The sequence below is a fragment of the Ochotona curzoniae genome, unplaced genomic scaffold (genome assembly GCF_017591425.1).
Source record: "Ochotona curzoniae isolate NIBS_2020 unplaced genomic scaffold, NIBS_Ocur_1.0 contig_3622, whole genome shotgun sequence".
Taxonomy (NCBI): domain Eukaryota; kingdom Metazoa; phylum Chordata; class Mammalia; order Lagomorpha; family Ochotonidae; genus Ochotona; species Ochotona curzoniae.
The window spans coordinates 9759630-9775392 of NW_024465926.1; the positions used below are offsets into that span (position 1 = coordinate 9759630).

Below are 15763 nucleotides of genomic sequence, written 5' to 3' on the forward strand. Positions count from 1 at the left end.
CAGCGTTGCTTAAGGCACAGCTTGTCACCTGGCCACTGCTGCTCCGAATGGACTCTTCACATCACCACAGGACCTGGTGAGCAACTCGGCTCTCTGCTCACAAACCATAAATCAGGCTGAAGAGATATCCCTTCCCAAACTCCACTGAGTTTATTTATTTTTTTTTTTTGGATTAAAGTTTTATTTATTTAGGTTTTTTTTTTTTTTGAGGTAGAGAGAGAGAGAGAGCGAGTGCTTCTATTTCATGCTTCACAATATGAACCATATGAACACAACAGCTGGGGCCGGGACAGGATAAAGCTGGGAGCCAAGAACTCAGCTCAGGTCTCCTAAGTGGGTGGCAGAGATCCAATACCTTGAGCCGTCACCAAGGTGCACGTTAGCAGGAAACCAGAATCACGAGTGGAACCAGAACTTGAACCCAGGCCCTTTGGCTTGGAGCCCATGTATCCTAAATGGCAGAGCAACCATTTGACAAAATCCTCACCCCATTTGTTTTCTTTAACCATACAACAATTACCGATTTTTTTTTAACAAAGGAAAAAATCAACTTTTAAAAGGAATATGACATAAAACAAAATAATTCAGAGTTGTGAAGGAAGATCAGAAATCTGTCATCCTGTTACCATGAACTTGAGACATATACTTACAAAGGTTTACATAGAGATGTAATTGGGATTCACGTTCTACTTTATAATCTACTGTTTTCACTAAATAACATGTTAAGGCCATATCTTGAAAACAACTATCACAGCTCCAAATTCAAACTATTAAGAGCTCCACTACTTAAAAAAATAGTAAGTATAATCTGTTTGCTGGGTCTATAAGAAGGTGAGTGGCTTCAGGCCATGACAAAATGGGCCAAGGTCAGGGAATGATTGGAGCTGCCAGAAGCAACTGCGCCCTGTGGGTGAAGACTCCCACATTTCTTCTTCAAGACCCTGGGTCCGGGCAATCCTGAACCTCAGCTTGCCCCACGGGGCCAGTGCATGAATGCTCCATGCTATAGCTCTGTGCAGTGGGTATGCGGGCACCTGTATCCGTTCGGCCAGGATCTGCACGAGAAGGTCCTCAGGGAGCACACAGCTCACCAGCCCCGTCTCACCTCCCACGCTGGCGCTGACGCTGAGCCGCCGTGGGGTGGGTCCTGGGAGGAGAGGGCTGCAGGAAATCTGCGAAAGTGGGAGGAAAACCAGGAGTGAGAATCCAGCTTTAATGTCTCAACAACTTCTACGCCTACAAGCCTTAGGATCTCAAGAAATTTCCAGGCCTCATTCCTTCATTCCTAAGATGGGGGCGGGGGGCTCACTCCTCCCTGCCTTAAAGAATTGCTAGAAGTCTAGCACTGCGGAGGGTAGTCCTTTGGGAATGTCTTGGAGCCCACACCTTTGTGCCTTCATTCAAGAAATAGTTCCAGAGCAGCGACCAAGCAGCAGGCCTTTTCTGGTAACAGGGCTTGACAACAAGTACAGCTTTCAGTGGTGCTGCCTGCATGGCTCTTACTGTCTCACGGATGAGAGGTAGGGCAGCACTTTCACATTCAAATCAATGACCTAATTTCAGATAGAGGTACATTCCTGGGGGAGAGTAGCTGGGCCAGGGCATGAAGAGCTATGAAGAGAGACTACTGTAGGCTGTAGAGTGGGACAAGTCTTAAAGGATGAGGCTTACTGAGAGAAAATAAAAACCCCTGCCAACATGGTTATGCTAGGGGTACCTGGGGAAACACATGTGAGCCCAGGGTGCATTGAGCTGAGCAAACAACAGGAAGATGGACAAGAACGAACGAAGGTCAGGTTGTAGCAAATGAGGAAGATGGGGGCAGGCGGGATGACCAGGAGACAGCTCATGCGCCAGTTCTTTGAAGGAACAGCAGGGAAGAGGAGATGGCAGATGGGATGGCCTGATTTGAAAGTGTCTCCCCGAAGCTTGTATTTTGCAACTTAATCCTTGAAGTCATGTTAACGGTATTCAGAGGTGGGACCTTTGGGAGGTTGTTAGAATGAGATGAGATCAAGAGGGTAGGGCCTTTGTGATGGCACTTGTGGCTTTAGATGGAAAGAGAGACCTGAGCTAGCCCTCTTGCCCCGTCTCACCAGTGATACCATCCCTGGACACTGAGGAGGTGCCAGTGCCAGGCTTTCAGACCTCCTAGCATCCAGAATTGTGAGCCCAACAAACCTCTTTTCCTTATAAATAACCCTGTCTTAGGTATTTTGTTACCAATAGAAAACAGAGTCAGAGATGAAACAATGCCTACAAATGGATGTGGAGCCAGAGTGTTCTCAGTGAGGGGAGGCATGACAGCCTGTGTACACACTAACGGGACAATATAACAGACACAGAAATTGTGGGTAGGAGAGGACAGCTGCATAAACTTAGCTCTCAAATAAGAAAAACACATGTTGTGCCATGCACTTGTGAGGGACCAACCCTGGATGAGGGCACGCAGGGAAGGCTGGCATACAGGCTGACTGGCAGACCTGGTGTTGTGAGGAGGTGGTGGTTACCTTTTGAGGACTGCTGCTTTCTTAGTCAACTCCAAAGAGAAATGTGTCTTACAGGTTACAACCGTGATGAGATCAAGAAAATAGTTATGTTGACTAGATGGAGGCAGGCTTACTAGGGCAGACCAAAGTGTCTGCTGGAAAGCTGTGGTCTTAAGTCAAAGCAGGAGCACTGAGGAGGTGCTGTTCTGTCTCCAGCCAAGTCCAGCAGCTCTTCATGGACCAGCTGAGTCACTGGGGTTTCCAGACTGTCAGTTTTGCTTGGAGAGCATGAGGAAAGGGAAGTTAGAGTGGACGCCTATGCTGGTGGACTGTGGAATGCAAACTGGGTAAGATGGGCAGGAAGGTGAGTGGTCAGCTGGGAGTAAGTGACCTGCAGTTACTGGTCAGTGGGGCGTGCCAAAGGAGAGCTTGGTGTCTACAGTGATGATAAACAGTATCTAGGGTATGGTCATGGGAGGCAGCAGCTTGAGGAGACCCTGGAGCTAAGAGGCCAGAGGGTGGCATGAAACATGATCCAAAAGATCAGGATTTCTAACTGGTCATTTCATGAAAGAAGGTGATTTATAAACAAAAGCAGCCTATCACAGGCCACTTTACTTGCATAGTATAGTATACATTTCTCAGTCAATGTGCAACATCATTGAGGATACAGCTGTTGGAGGAGTCACGCTCTCTGGGAGCTTCAAGACGAGCAAGCAGCTGCCTCTCCAGGAAAAGTCCTTTCACAAGGGGATTCTTGTATAACCGCTTAAGTCCTGTCACAGCGGAGTGGTACAGACAGCCTCTTGTGGGGTCTGTGGGCTCTGATTCCTAACCATGATCATTATAGTTCCAATTTTTTGAAGGCATCTTGAGTCACAACTGGGATTTTCTCTTGCCTTCACAACATATTAGAAAACCTTACTTCACCACCCAGAGGGAAAGAATCAAATCACTGTAAGACCTTATCTGGTAAGAGATATATGAGTTTTCATTTATCCATGAAAATTTGTGCCAAGAGTTTCCTATTAGTTCCTAGAATAGAGGATAGTTCCTCAATACAACACTGAGTCAATGGTCTCCATTTTCAAGGTATTAGAAGGAAAAGATGGAAGAAAATGATGGTTGCCACAGTGACCGGAGGAGGGCAGAATTTGCTTTAAGCCCCATGTGTCTCTCTAACCTCAGTCTTGGCCTCCGAAGGATGGATTCTGGCACGCCTCTCAGACAACAGGGTCACCGGTGTACCAGTGATGGACACAGACCAATACTGCCCAATAATAAGGACTGAAGTGATCCCCGCTTCAGCTTCTGCATTAAGGGAGATTTAAAACTCCCTTGCACATCTCTTGCTGGCTTTTCTTTCTTCGGTAATTCCCTGCTTCACATCTATCTTTTCACTACACGGGGAAAGAAAGTTCATGACTGTGGTTCCTGGGGTTCCTGGAATAAAGGCCATATAAATTCATTTCTATATGTGGCTGATGTGTTCCTTCCCTGGTGGTTGGTGAATCTTATAGTAAATAAAGCCAGAGACACTGTCTGGCACAATCCCAGCCCCATGGGATGCTCCATCCAACCTGCAGGCCCATTCTTCCAGGGAGATCTTGGCTTCTGTGCATCCATTTGCCCTGTCTAACCCGTGGGCCTTCACTCCTGCAAGGACATGAATCCCTACCCACCCACCTGTGGTTCACAGTCGTCTGTGCTATGGAGGCCTATGGCTCTGTCCCAGACAATGCACAGGGCCTTCTCTCCTACTGGAATCTTCACTTCGCTCTGTCAGCCTCAGCAATGCTCTCTGAAACCTCACCCTTCTTCCTGTTCCTACAGCACTCAGATAAGGTGAGGCCCAAAGTTCTAACTTCGAGCATCTCCCTGAGTGTCCTCTTAGAATCTGCTCTATCTGGCCTGGGCTCCCTGCACTGCGGTCAGTTCTCCTGACCTCGGTTGTCAACACGCTCTCTCCCAGGCAATGATGACAACTTTTCTGTCTCTGAGAGACCCAAAGGCCCAATGAGAAAAATCTTTCAGCTGAGTAGTAAGTTTGTGGCATTGATTGGACCACTTCCAACTATTATTTTTTATTGTCCATTACCAGGTTTTGGTTCTGTACACTGCATTTGAGATACAAGAGGTTTTTTAGTCTCCTCCATCATTCTCTATATGCCCAACCCCAGTACTGCCTGCAAAAGACACTGCCACTGGCACATTATCAGAGAGCCATTTAACAAGATCTTCAGATTTCATACTCTATTCTTCTTTTCCCACCCTTAGCTCTGTCTGTTTATCCCTTTTCTGACCCCAGAACAGGCTGACTCCTTTATCTGTCCACTGTGATCAATCTTGTCTAGCCCACCTCCCCTCAATCTCCCATCCAGTCTTGGTGTCCCCCATCAAGACTTCATCTCCAGCAGCTCCTGGAGACTTGACTGCACCTTTACTGCCTTTTGGCAGTAGACTCTTGACCCTGGGTTTGTCTTTGTAACAACTACTCTATCTTGCTATTTTTTTCAACTCTCTTAAATCTTATATTCATTCACCTCCACTTTGATTCCTACAACTCATTACTCACCTGCAGCTGCCTTCTTGGGCTTTCACATCTCCCACTCTTCTACATCCTTACGTTGCTCAAACTCTGTGAGCTTTATGGCTGTCCAGGACTCTCCCCAGAGCCCTCCTGCAACTGTACTAATGGTTTCATCCTGAACATTCCTACGGTACTAGGTGGCATCGCACAGGACATCACTGTCACAGGTTCCCCCGAGGGTTAGAAACTGTCAGTTTCATATGGCTCAGCTGAATCCCTGTCAACACACCCCTTCTGTCACTCATCTCTTTTTGCGGTAAACATCTGGAGGTGACATTTTCCTCCTGTATCAGCATCTTTTTCAGTGCAGCTTGGCTGAAGGGGCTGTGTTTGCTTTATATTGGCATTGCCAGCAGTCAGCCCAGGGCACAGAACACACAGAGTGCTGGCTAAGCACTTGCTGGGAGTTTACCTCCTTTGGGAAGGACCGAGGTGTGGTGACAGCACTCAGGCTGGTCTGGTGAGGATGCCAGTGGGAATCAGGGGTGCTGACCATGGGCTGTGGGATGCTGGGGGAAGGAAGAACGGCCCTGAGCTTCCTGCTCCAAAGCCCCGACTGGTACCTGCGGCGTGTCGGACTGGTGCGAGTGGTGCTGCTTCTGTGACCCAGAGCCATGGCTGTCCACCTTGCCTTTGGGCAGCATCACACTGCCACGCACACTCTTCCCGGGCTTCAGCTCTGGGGTCAACACGGTGATATCAGATGTAAGCTTGCCCAAGTTCTCAGAGCTTAGACGTGTTTGGCCCAGGATGTTTTGGCTCAGATATGTCTCCTGGGCTGCAAGGAGAGGGTGGGTTTTTATTAAAAGCCACATTAGAATACTAAGAAAATGACAGTGTCCTAGTTCTCCAGAAGGGATACAGAGCCATCTGTCTCCCTTTGAGCTGGCTTGGGAACAGAGGCTGCACCCACGGAGCACTGGGGGGCAGGTCTGTGGTGAGCTTCATGGGGTACTTCATCACTCACCTTGCCAGGGGGGTCCCCACGTTAACCTGTGCTCACTCAGTAACCCCTCCAGCCCAGAGCGGAATACTTTTGATAACTGCTGCTACACAACAGCTCTGGTCTTGGATGCCCAACACCTGATCTTTCCTGGTGAGAGGTTATGTTGAAGCCAATGAGCATCTTAGCAGGGCATTCTCTGCCTCCTCAAAGAGTCATCCAGATGAACAAGTGAGTCAGGTAATGACCATGCGTGGCTGATGGCAAAATGGCTTCAACACTGATCTCCTTTTCTGCCCCCAACCCTTCTTCCAATTAGATGGCCACCCTTAAGAACTCCCCTTTACTGGAATGTTCCCTTCCCCAAGGTCAGGGTTGGATTTGGTTACCTAAAAACCACTCAGAGAAGACCCTTGCTAGAGAGCCTGTGGCCACTGTGATAAACTCTTGATAATCTCCCACTCCCCACCCTCCAACAGCATATCCTGTCTCATCATGTCCCCTGGGACCCTGAAGAACAGGGTACAGAAGATGCTATTGCTCCCAGCTCTGCCCCAAGAGAGAGTGACAGGGACAGATGGTGCTGGGCTTCACCCACACTTCCTGCGCTCTCGGGGAGACTCATTAGGGACCCAGGGCTCCAGGGTGACCTTCTTGGCAAGTAAACCTCCACAATCTTTCTAGACTTGTCACTGCAACTGAGTCTGCCATATCCTTTCATGCTGTTCCCTCCCAGCGTCTGGGGGGCTGACTATGAGTAGAAGCACTCCATACAGCATGTGGCAGAAGATTCCGTACTCTACAGCCAGCACTGGAGCTGCTGTGCTAAGGTTCTCCAACGACAGGACTGGCTGGTCCATGCTCACTCAGCTCCATCAACCCCAGCCCTTCCTGATCCTGCCCATGTTACCTGCCACCAGGCATCTCACTGTGGTAATAATGACTGCCCCAGCCCGCCTGGCCCAGCGCTGGGGCTCTCACTCCTCCCTACCCATGCCCATCCTGCCCTGACTACTGCAGAATCTCTTCAGTGGTTTCCATGTGCCTCTAACTTTTCCCTGCACATGGCATCATTCTTCCATATTTTAGAAACAAAACAACAAAAAACAGTTTTTACAGATTCAATACTCACGCGTGCTTGCATTTAACCCTTTGTTTTTGTCAAGATCTTTATTGCACCTCTTCTTTTTCCTTCACTAACCTGTTCTCAAAAACCCTATATTAGTTCTACCAAACAGATGATGCGAACCACATGATATATAGTTCTAAAATTTATAGTAGTTCCATAAAGAATGGACATGAAATTTACAGATTAAAGAATCGAAATGAATTTTCATGATACATGTATACCAACACATCTTAAAGAATATATTCCTAAACTTGCCCTAGCATGGGAGCTGGCATGGCATTAAAGTCAGCCTTCAGCCAGGCCATGGAAGGGAAATTCTGCGGCAGGATGGAGACGAGGGCATTGCCAGAGTGGGTGCCAGCTGCTGTTTCCGCCAATGGGCAGGTGCAGTCAAGCTCTTACCAAATTCCTCGCCTTCCTTCATGGACTGCTCGATGGCGGCCTTGATGCAGAGCTCGCGCGCCCGGATCCCTGGGACGTTACTGCTGTCAGATATGGCTTCCACCACGACGGAGTCAATGTTCAAGCAGGCTGCGTGGTAGTGCTTGGCCACACTGATGGCGTTGACTGTCTTCCCTAGGAAAGAAAGCAATAAAAATTTAAAAAAAAGGTCAGGGGTTGAATTTTATGCGCAGTATTTGCTCAGTATGCTGGGCAGGAGTCTCTAGAACAGAGGCCTCCACTAAGTGGATCCCTCGGAGCGCTCTGCCTTCAAGTCTCCCGCGGCTGGAGGAGGACTCAAAGCGTGGTTGGGGTTTTGGACATGGCCCTGATCCCACTCCTGAGATCTGTGTGCAATAATGACCTCCTTTCTCCTGGGGTGCTTTCCTCAGCCTAAAAAACAGATTCCATCAGATGACCTTTAGATATCATGCAGTTCCTATGGTCTCTAATGAGAAGACCTTTTGGTTGAGAGGACAGCTTGTGCCGACTTACGCCCCCCCCCCCCTTTTTTTCATAGCACTTTTATTAAAAAGCAAGGTAAAGGGTCCAGCACAATAGCCTAGTGGCTAAATCCACCCCTTGCACCTGCCCCATATGGACCCCATATGGGTGCTGGTTTGTATTTTGGCTGCTCCACTTCCCATCAAGCTCCCTGCTTGTGGCCTGGAAAAACAGTGGAGGACAGCCCAAAGCCTTGGGACCCTGCACCCATGTGGGAGACTCAGAAGAAGCTCCTGGGTCTTGGCTTTGGATTGGTTCAGCTCCAGCCATTGTGGCCACTTAGGGAGTGAACCAGCAGATGGAAGCTCTTTCTCTCTGTCTCTCTTCTCTGCACATCTGTCTTTCCAATAGCAATAAATAAATACATTTTTTAAAAAACCAAACATAATATTCAGAAATATCAGACTAAAGCATCTATAATCCACTCATCTGGAGATAGTGGGGCTAGACTATGGGTGTTAAATTCATTTCTGGAAGCATGTCACTTGTGTGTGCTAGGCAGAGTAATGGCCCCCAAAGCTGTCCACAGCCTCATCACTAGAGCCCACAAATAAATCACCTTACGTGATCAAGAGACAGTGTCAATGTGATTAACCGATGGCTCTTGATGCGGAAGACAGCCCTGGATTTTCTGGGCAGGCAGCACCTAATGCCAAGGTCCATGTAGGGGACAGCGGGGTCATGGCCAGAGCAGGGGAATAAAGAGCAGAGAGCCCTCTACTGCATCACACACCACACACGCTCATGCCGCCATGACCTCCAAAGTACCGTGAGTAGCCTGGCTTTGACACAAAACCATCTGTGTCAAGATTTTTTTTTTTGAAAACTATAAAGCTCCACACAAAGATGCCACAGGCCTCTTCTGGCTGCAGCTGACACTCCTGTCTGTAATGCTGTTGCCTCCAGCTGCAAATGGCCTTCCAACCTGGCCTGGTAGGTTCTGCTGTGTGCATCCTTCAGAGAAGGCTCCCTAAAGGAAAGCATGATGGATGCTGTGACATCTGTGAAGATTCCTGGGGCCACACAGTGATCAGGACACAGGGAACACTCTATCGGTGGGATCTGCTTGGGTGACAGTCACTGCTTCACAGGAAGGTCCCCTTGACCTCCTTCGAGGGAGCTGAGGCTCAGTGAGATTCCTTCCCGATAGCAATTCCTCCCCTGCCATGTTCTATGTGATCTGGGGCTTGGTCCCGTGAGTTTCTTGGGATCTCCCTTTCCTGTGGGGCGGGGGCTCTCAAACCTCTTCTTTTGATAGCCGTGGAGTCTAAACATGGCGGTGACTGAGGAGGAGCTCCAGAGCCTGCAAACAATGCCGTCAGCTTAAGACCTTGTTCACAGGGATGATTTGGCTGCTCTGGGTTCACGGTGAAGTTAGCAGTGTGCTTGGGGCTTGGGAAGAACATGAAGAGGTTTGCCCTACACTTGCTGGCTGTTCCTCTATACTATTTATCATGTAATTTTAAAGGCTATTTTTTTCTTCAGCGAGGACTCAAACTCCAGAAATGGATATAATTGTGGATGACAAGTCATTACAATAATACTAATGGCAAAATCAAGTTGGGCTTTTTTTTTTTTTTTTGGACTATTTGTTATTTGCCGAATATTGGGGTTAGCATTGTACCCTGTTAGCATTAGCAGTGTTGTTTATTATGATCATCCTATAAAATACTGTTCTCACCATTTTACAGACAAGTAAACTGGGCACAGAGACCTACAGAACTGCCAAAGCCGCTTGGCTCAGAGGTGCATTTTCAACATTACCCTGTCCGTCCAGTGAAATCCCAGTCAACTGTGACCACCCAGCTGGGATGGCGACGTGGCAGCTCCAGTGCAGACTTCCTCTCCGGAGTGGGGCGTACCTGACAGGGGCGTCCCGTGGACGATGATGGCGATGCCCTTGCGGTTCTTGGCCATGCGGCCTTCGGCGGAGATGTCGACACCCATGTGGCGTGCGATCGCCCTGTTCACGGGGTTGTTGTCCACCTCTCCCACTTCGTCGGCAGAGTGGCTGTCTATGCTTTGAATCTTGTCGGCTGCAGGTTAAACATGTGTGTGTGTGTGTGAGTGCATGTGTGTGCCGGTATGCACACCCAGCACGGAAGTGGACGCTTGTGGGAACAGGGAGGGGATGTTCCTTTTAAGCACTGTTGTTTTACACTGGCAAACTCTCTAGCAGTCGCTGCCTATACACGCTTCTTTTGGATAATAATTTTTCCACAGCCACTGAAATCTTAAAATACAGATACTCTTGGCTTCTAATCCAGTCTGGGGGAATCTATCTGGCTGAATAACAGAAAGAGCGTCTGTATGAAGACAACTTTTTTTTTTTTCTAGTGGCAAAATATCAGACTGTTAGCTGAATGTGTAACATAAAGGGAAATGGCTAAATAACCAAATTTACAGAATTAACACATAGCAGCTGTTACAAGTATGACAAGTCTTAGAGGCTTCGAAACTATAGGCTCCATCTATCCTGTTGCTTGTTTTTATAAATAAAGTTTTCTTGGGATGCAACCACACCTTTTATAGATCATGTTATCTTTGGCTGCTTCTAGCTTACAGAAGTGGAGCCAGCTAGAGGCAGCAGGGACCACATGGCCTTCAAAGTCCCACATAGCTACTGTTCTACCCTTCACGGGAAAAGCTTGCCAAACTCCTGAGTTATATGGAAAGTAGTGGTCTTGGAGTGGCATCTATAACAGAAAAAAGCTGTGGAATAATCTAGGAGCATGCTGAACACCATACAGTGTCAGATACATATATGGTCACTTCAACCACACTGTTTTCTCCCCCCAAAAAACAAGGTCACACTCTTAAAAAAATTCTGTTCTGTGACTTTCTCACGTATTCCAACTTGGATAACTTTCCACAGAGCCAGGTTCAACATGAGGCACGGAGCTGGGAACTGCTGTCTTTACACTTAGTGTCACCATCACAATCCTGTTGCCTTCTCCTATTGATCTGCGTGACCAAGGCTAACAAGGGGAAGCTCACTAAACTCTTTACGGACATCAGTCACATAGCCCGGGTTTCCTAGTCCCAGAGCTGGGCCTTCTCCTGGTTTATAATGATTGGTAAGCAAGCGGCTTCTGTACAGCTGGCTGAACTGGATTTGATTTCTGAAGATGATTTTCAGCATTCCGTATTGCTTGATGGGGAAAAATGGGCTTTTAATGCTGGGAGGCCAAGGGGAGGGGCTTGTAGGAGGGCATGAGGCAGAATGTCATTCCTCCTGTTCTATCCCCTCTGTTCTATCGTGTGACTCTGAAACTCCCCCACGCTGGCTGGAATTTTGGCTTTAGAGGGGTAAGACCTTCAAATGAGGCCTTAGGCTCGGCAGAATGCAAAGAACCACGGCAAGAATTATATATCTTACACTAAGTTATCAGCAGGGTCCTGGGCTTGCACACTAAGGGGAGGGCTGGAGACCACAGCTTCCCCAAGGCAGGCATAGTGGCGGCTGGGGTGGGGTGGGGATGGGCTAGGAGGTTCAGAGGAGGAAGTTTCTGATTTTTAAAATTAATATATAAAGAGAAGAGATTTAATGTATTTCATAGGTGTAACTCTAATAAAATAACCATAATGCCTTTCTTCCTTTTCTCCCTTGTTCAATCCCCTGGAGCAAGAATTTTAATGGAGAAAAGGGACAAGGCATCAGGTGGCCTTCCCACTTCTGATCCCAGAGACCTGGTCCCCGAATGTGAAAACGCTCCATTACTTTGAAACACGATTTTTTCCAGGCTATCCTCATCTTCATCTTCATCCGGGAAGGTTTTGGAATCGGCCAGAGGGGGCCGCTCTCCCAGGTTGGATGTGGCCGAGACCCCTTGGCTGAGGGATGTCCTTTTCGTGCTGGGTGAGGTGCCCGTTTCTGATGAGAAAATATCTTCGTCTTCTGCTGGGGAGCAAAGGATCAGGTGCATGGCAGGGAGGGGAGGGGAGGGAAAAGGAGGCGGGACAGGAGAGGAAAGCCAATGAGATCATCCCTGTGCTGGCCACCATCCCCAGGCATCCAGGCCAGACAGACAAGGGCTTCCGTCGGTGGGACGCCTGGCTGTTTCTCTATCATATATCATATATGTATATATGATATCTATATACATGATATCTATATATCTATACATATATAGAGCGAGCGAGCGAGAGAGAAACACATGTGCATGTGTGAACCAGCCCCCGGGGCAGCTGATGGGGTGACAGGGCCAGAAAGGGCCAGGTTGAGAGAGTGCAATTCAGTTCTGTGGTTGAGCTTTGGCCTTGAAGAGCACAGAGGGGCTGACCTTGTTTTTATAAACTTCTGCCTCTTTTGGGGTACCAGTTTCTACCTTACATGGCACATTACTGGGTATCCTTTAGGCACACCTGTAGGAGGGGCTGGAGCAGAGGACTCTGACATGCCTGGGCTGAGGCTTATCCTAATTCTGCCACCCAAAGCCACGGCCCTGGCTTCTCTGTGCTACACTCACTGGCACAGGGGCAAAGCCCTCGGCACAGCTTCTGTGCAATGTTTTTACCTGTACCAGCTGTTTCAAAAGTCATAAAACTCCATGGCATTCCCTGTGAGCTGAATGTGCTCCCACCTCTGTACTACAAGGAGGAGAGAACACGGCCTACTTTTTCAGAGTCAACAATAAAAATATGCAGGCACTTGGCAGCTGGACTCCTAGCATCTGGCATTCAGTAATTGGCCCCACATAAGGGATTTCATTCAAACGGGCCAGGACAGTGGCTGGGACCAGGGGTTCACCCCCCACAAAGTTCTTCTCACCATCTGGTCCCAAATTGTCCAAGTATTTGGCCTTCATCTGCTCCTCTTTCGACCTCTTGAGCTCCTTGAAGTACTCGTACACTTCCACGGGCAGCTTCTCCCCTGGGTCACGCGGAGGCATCAGCAAGTTGTTGCAGGAGTCGTAGCCCTTCAGCTTTCGCAAGATCTGCTCCAGGGAAGAGTGGCAGCTGCTGCGGGCCCTGCCCTGGGTGCTCCCTGCGCCCTGCACTGACCCTGTCAAAGCCCAGGCTGCTCCCAAAGCTGTGAGTTGTTGAAAACACCTTACTGATTGCAGTGGGTGGGGCCTGTGGGAGGAGTCTGAAAGGGCTGAATTGGGAGCCTGTGGGCATGCAGGATGTTGCTTTTGCTTCATTTGAGTGTGGCCAGTTCACACGTGGAAAAGAATCTTATTTTAAAAATAATGCATGCTGCCCTTTTTTTCCCACAGTGGCCAAAAAAAAAAAGAATTTCACTATGTATTTTGAAATACCCATTTGAAAAAAAAAATTGTGGCTTCTATCAGGGAGTTTGAACAAAAGGTTCTTGCTTTTTTTCCCCTGTAACTCTGACCTTTAAATAAATAATGTTAAAATTTGTATATTTTTAGAGCCATCCCTACATTCTGGAAATCTACACAATGAAAAAGACTTTTAAAACTAAGGGGGAAAAGACAATTTCCCTGGAGGGAGAACTAAGATAAGCTCATCAGCAGGTCTACCTTGAAATAAGTAAAGGAAACTCTCCAAATGGAAAGTAAATAAAAGAAGAAGAAATCTTGGACTATAAGGAAGGAAGAAAGAGTCATAGAAAGGCACACGTAATACAATTCCCTTTCCTCTGGCGTTTTCTAATATGTATTTGGCTGGTTTGAGCAAAAAAAAAAAAATCTGACAAAGAAATATGTCAGTTATATAGAAAAGAGTGGAACGGAAAGGGAGATAAAGCTAGGGATGGCTTCTGAGTTATGCGAGAACTGGCGAAACGGCAGTGCAAGTTGATTGTGATCTTACATATGTGTACGGATACGTGTTGAACACTGACACCTGCGGCAGTACCTAATGAAGCTATAGAAGACACACGGGCCTCTGCTCACCTTCTCTTCTAGTAGGTACTGCTGGTCGAACTCTAAGGAGTAAAACTCAATGGGAAAGCTGCAGGGGTTCCTCACTACCACCTCGCCCTCGTCCCCCGGTGAGTAAGGCAGCAGCGGCCCCAGCTCCAGCACCGAGGGGCTGAACTCCAGGCGTGGCTGCAGACCTTGTCCCTGGGCCAGCAGCGTGAGTTTCTGAGCACTCTGGCCAATCTGGAACATCAGGGTTTGGCTATAGAATTTCTGGAAAAACAAAGGCAAAACAAGATTTAAATTTTTGTTGTGGTGGTTCTGGTTTGTTACGTGCAGTGTAAAAACTTCAGAATGACTAAGGGGACGAGACAGCCTGTTTAGGTGAAGAGAGAATAAAGATTGCTTGGGAACACTGTATGTATACTCCTGTATTAACCATGGGTCTAGATCTGTAGGTGACAGGTGCATGCTAGGCCTTGCACCAGGCGCTCTGTCACTTGAAGTATGTCCTATGAGTGGGGCACTCCTGTTCCTCAAGTCTGGTCACTGTACCTCGAGACTGAAGGCTCAATTCCCAGGCCGTGCTGCCCCTGGACAGAGGAGACAGAGCAGAAGCACGAAGGCAGCAATGCGGCCGGGGAGCAGTCTGCAGTTGATGGCTTGAGGTGGTTGCCATGTAAGACCCTCAGCAAGGATAATTTTCAAAATACGTACTTTGTCTAGTTCTCCAGAGTTCGCCAGAGTGAGAGCACTCAATTGGTTCTTCTGATACGAATAAATCAAGACACCGACTGAGCCATCTCCTGCTGCCTCCCAGGGTTTGCACCAGCAAGAAGACAGGCTCGGGAGCAGAGACAGAACTCGAGTCTAGACATTCTTACATGGCAGGTGGGCATCTTAGCTATTAGTGCCAACTACCTGCCCCCACTTGGCCCTTTCAAAATCAGATTACTCTTGTTATTATGATCATTATTATTTGCTGCTCAGTTGCCTGAGTTCCTTATCTTTTCTGGGTGTCAGTCTGTTGTTAAAAAAGCCGGCAGATGTTTCCTCCCCTCCTGCTGCATGTCTCATTGCTCAGCTGACTGCCTCCTTTGCTGGATGTAAATCCCAGTAGGCAGTTCTTCCTGTTGTTGCTTGTGTCTTTAGTTACAACAAAATACAGACCAACGTCGTCAAGTTTCCCTTCCATTTTCTTCTAGGAATTTCACAGGTTTGGGGCTTTCATACATTTACACTTGATTTTTTTTTTTTTAATATGGTGAGAGATAAAGGTCTAGTTTCTTTTGCCTCTGGGTAATCCAGTTTTCTCAACAACATTTATGAGAGTCTTTCCTACTCTGCAAGATAGGTTCTTGCTCCCTTAGTGCAAAAAAAAAAAAAAATACTTTGGTTGTAAATATGTTTGTTTTCCCCCCTGATTTTCTGTGTCCCCGTAGGCTGGTTTTGTTTCATGCCAGAACCATGCTGTTGTGGTTATTATAGTTTTGTAGTCTACTTTGAAGTCGACACCTCCGGACTGTGTTCTGTTGTCCTCCCTCGGGAGTACTCTGTCTATTCAGGGTCCTTTGTGGTTCCGCAGAACTTTTTTTTTTTTTTTAAGATTGATTTATTTTTATTGCAAAGTCAGATGTATATAGAGGAGGAGAAACAGAGAGGAAGATCTTCTGTCCAATAATTTACTCCACAAGTGACTGCAATGGCTGAAGCTGAACCGATTTGAAGCCAGGAGCCAGGAGCTTCTTCCAGGTCTCCCACACGGGTGCAGCGTCCCAAGGCCTTGGGCCATCCTCCACTGCTTTCCCAGGCCACAAGCAGGGAGTTGGATGGGAA

The 15763-nt window shown here is 47.8% G+C and overlaps 1 protein-coding gene across 2 annotated transcripts in view; it reads right to left on the reverse strand.

Annotated features, from left to right (window-relative positions):
* Positions 1 to 15763, reverse strand: part of HYDIN (HYDIN axonemal central pair apparatus protein) — a 235599-nt gene that overhangs the window by 64359 nt on the left and 155477 nt on the right. The window contains exons 35-41 of one of the 2 annotated variants that reach the window (XM_040982405.1): positions 13961 to 14200; positions 12868 to 13033; positions 11818 to 11991; positions 9959 to 10132; positions 7554 to 7727; positions 5637 to 5857; positions 1035 to 1172 (exon numbers count right to left, since the gene is read on the reverse strand). In XM_040982405.1, coding sequence (XP_040838339.1) covers positions 1035 to 1172; positions 5637 to 5857; positions 7554 to 7727; positions 9959 to 10132; positions 11818 to 11991; positions 12868 to 13033; positions 13961 to 14200 — 1287 coding nt within the window. Of the gene's footprint in view, positions 1 to 1034; positions 1173 to 5636; positions 5858 to 7553; positions 7728 to 9958; positions 10133 to 11817; positions 11998 to 12867; positions 13034 to 13960; positions 14201 to 15763 lie in introns of both variants that reach the window. The other variant, XM_040982404.1, reaches the window with a different exon arrangement.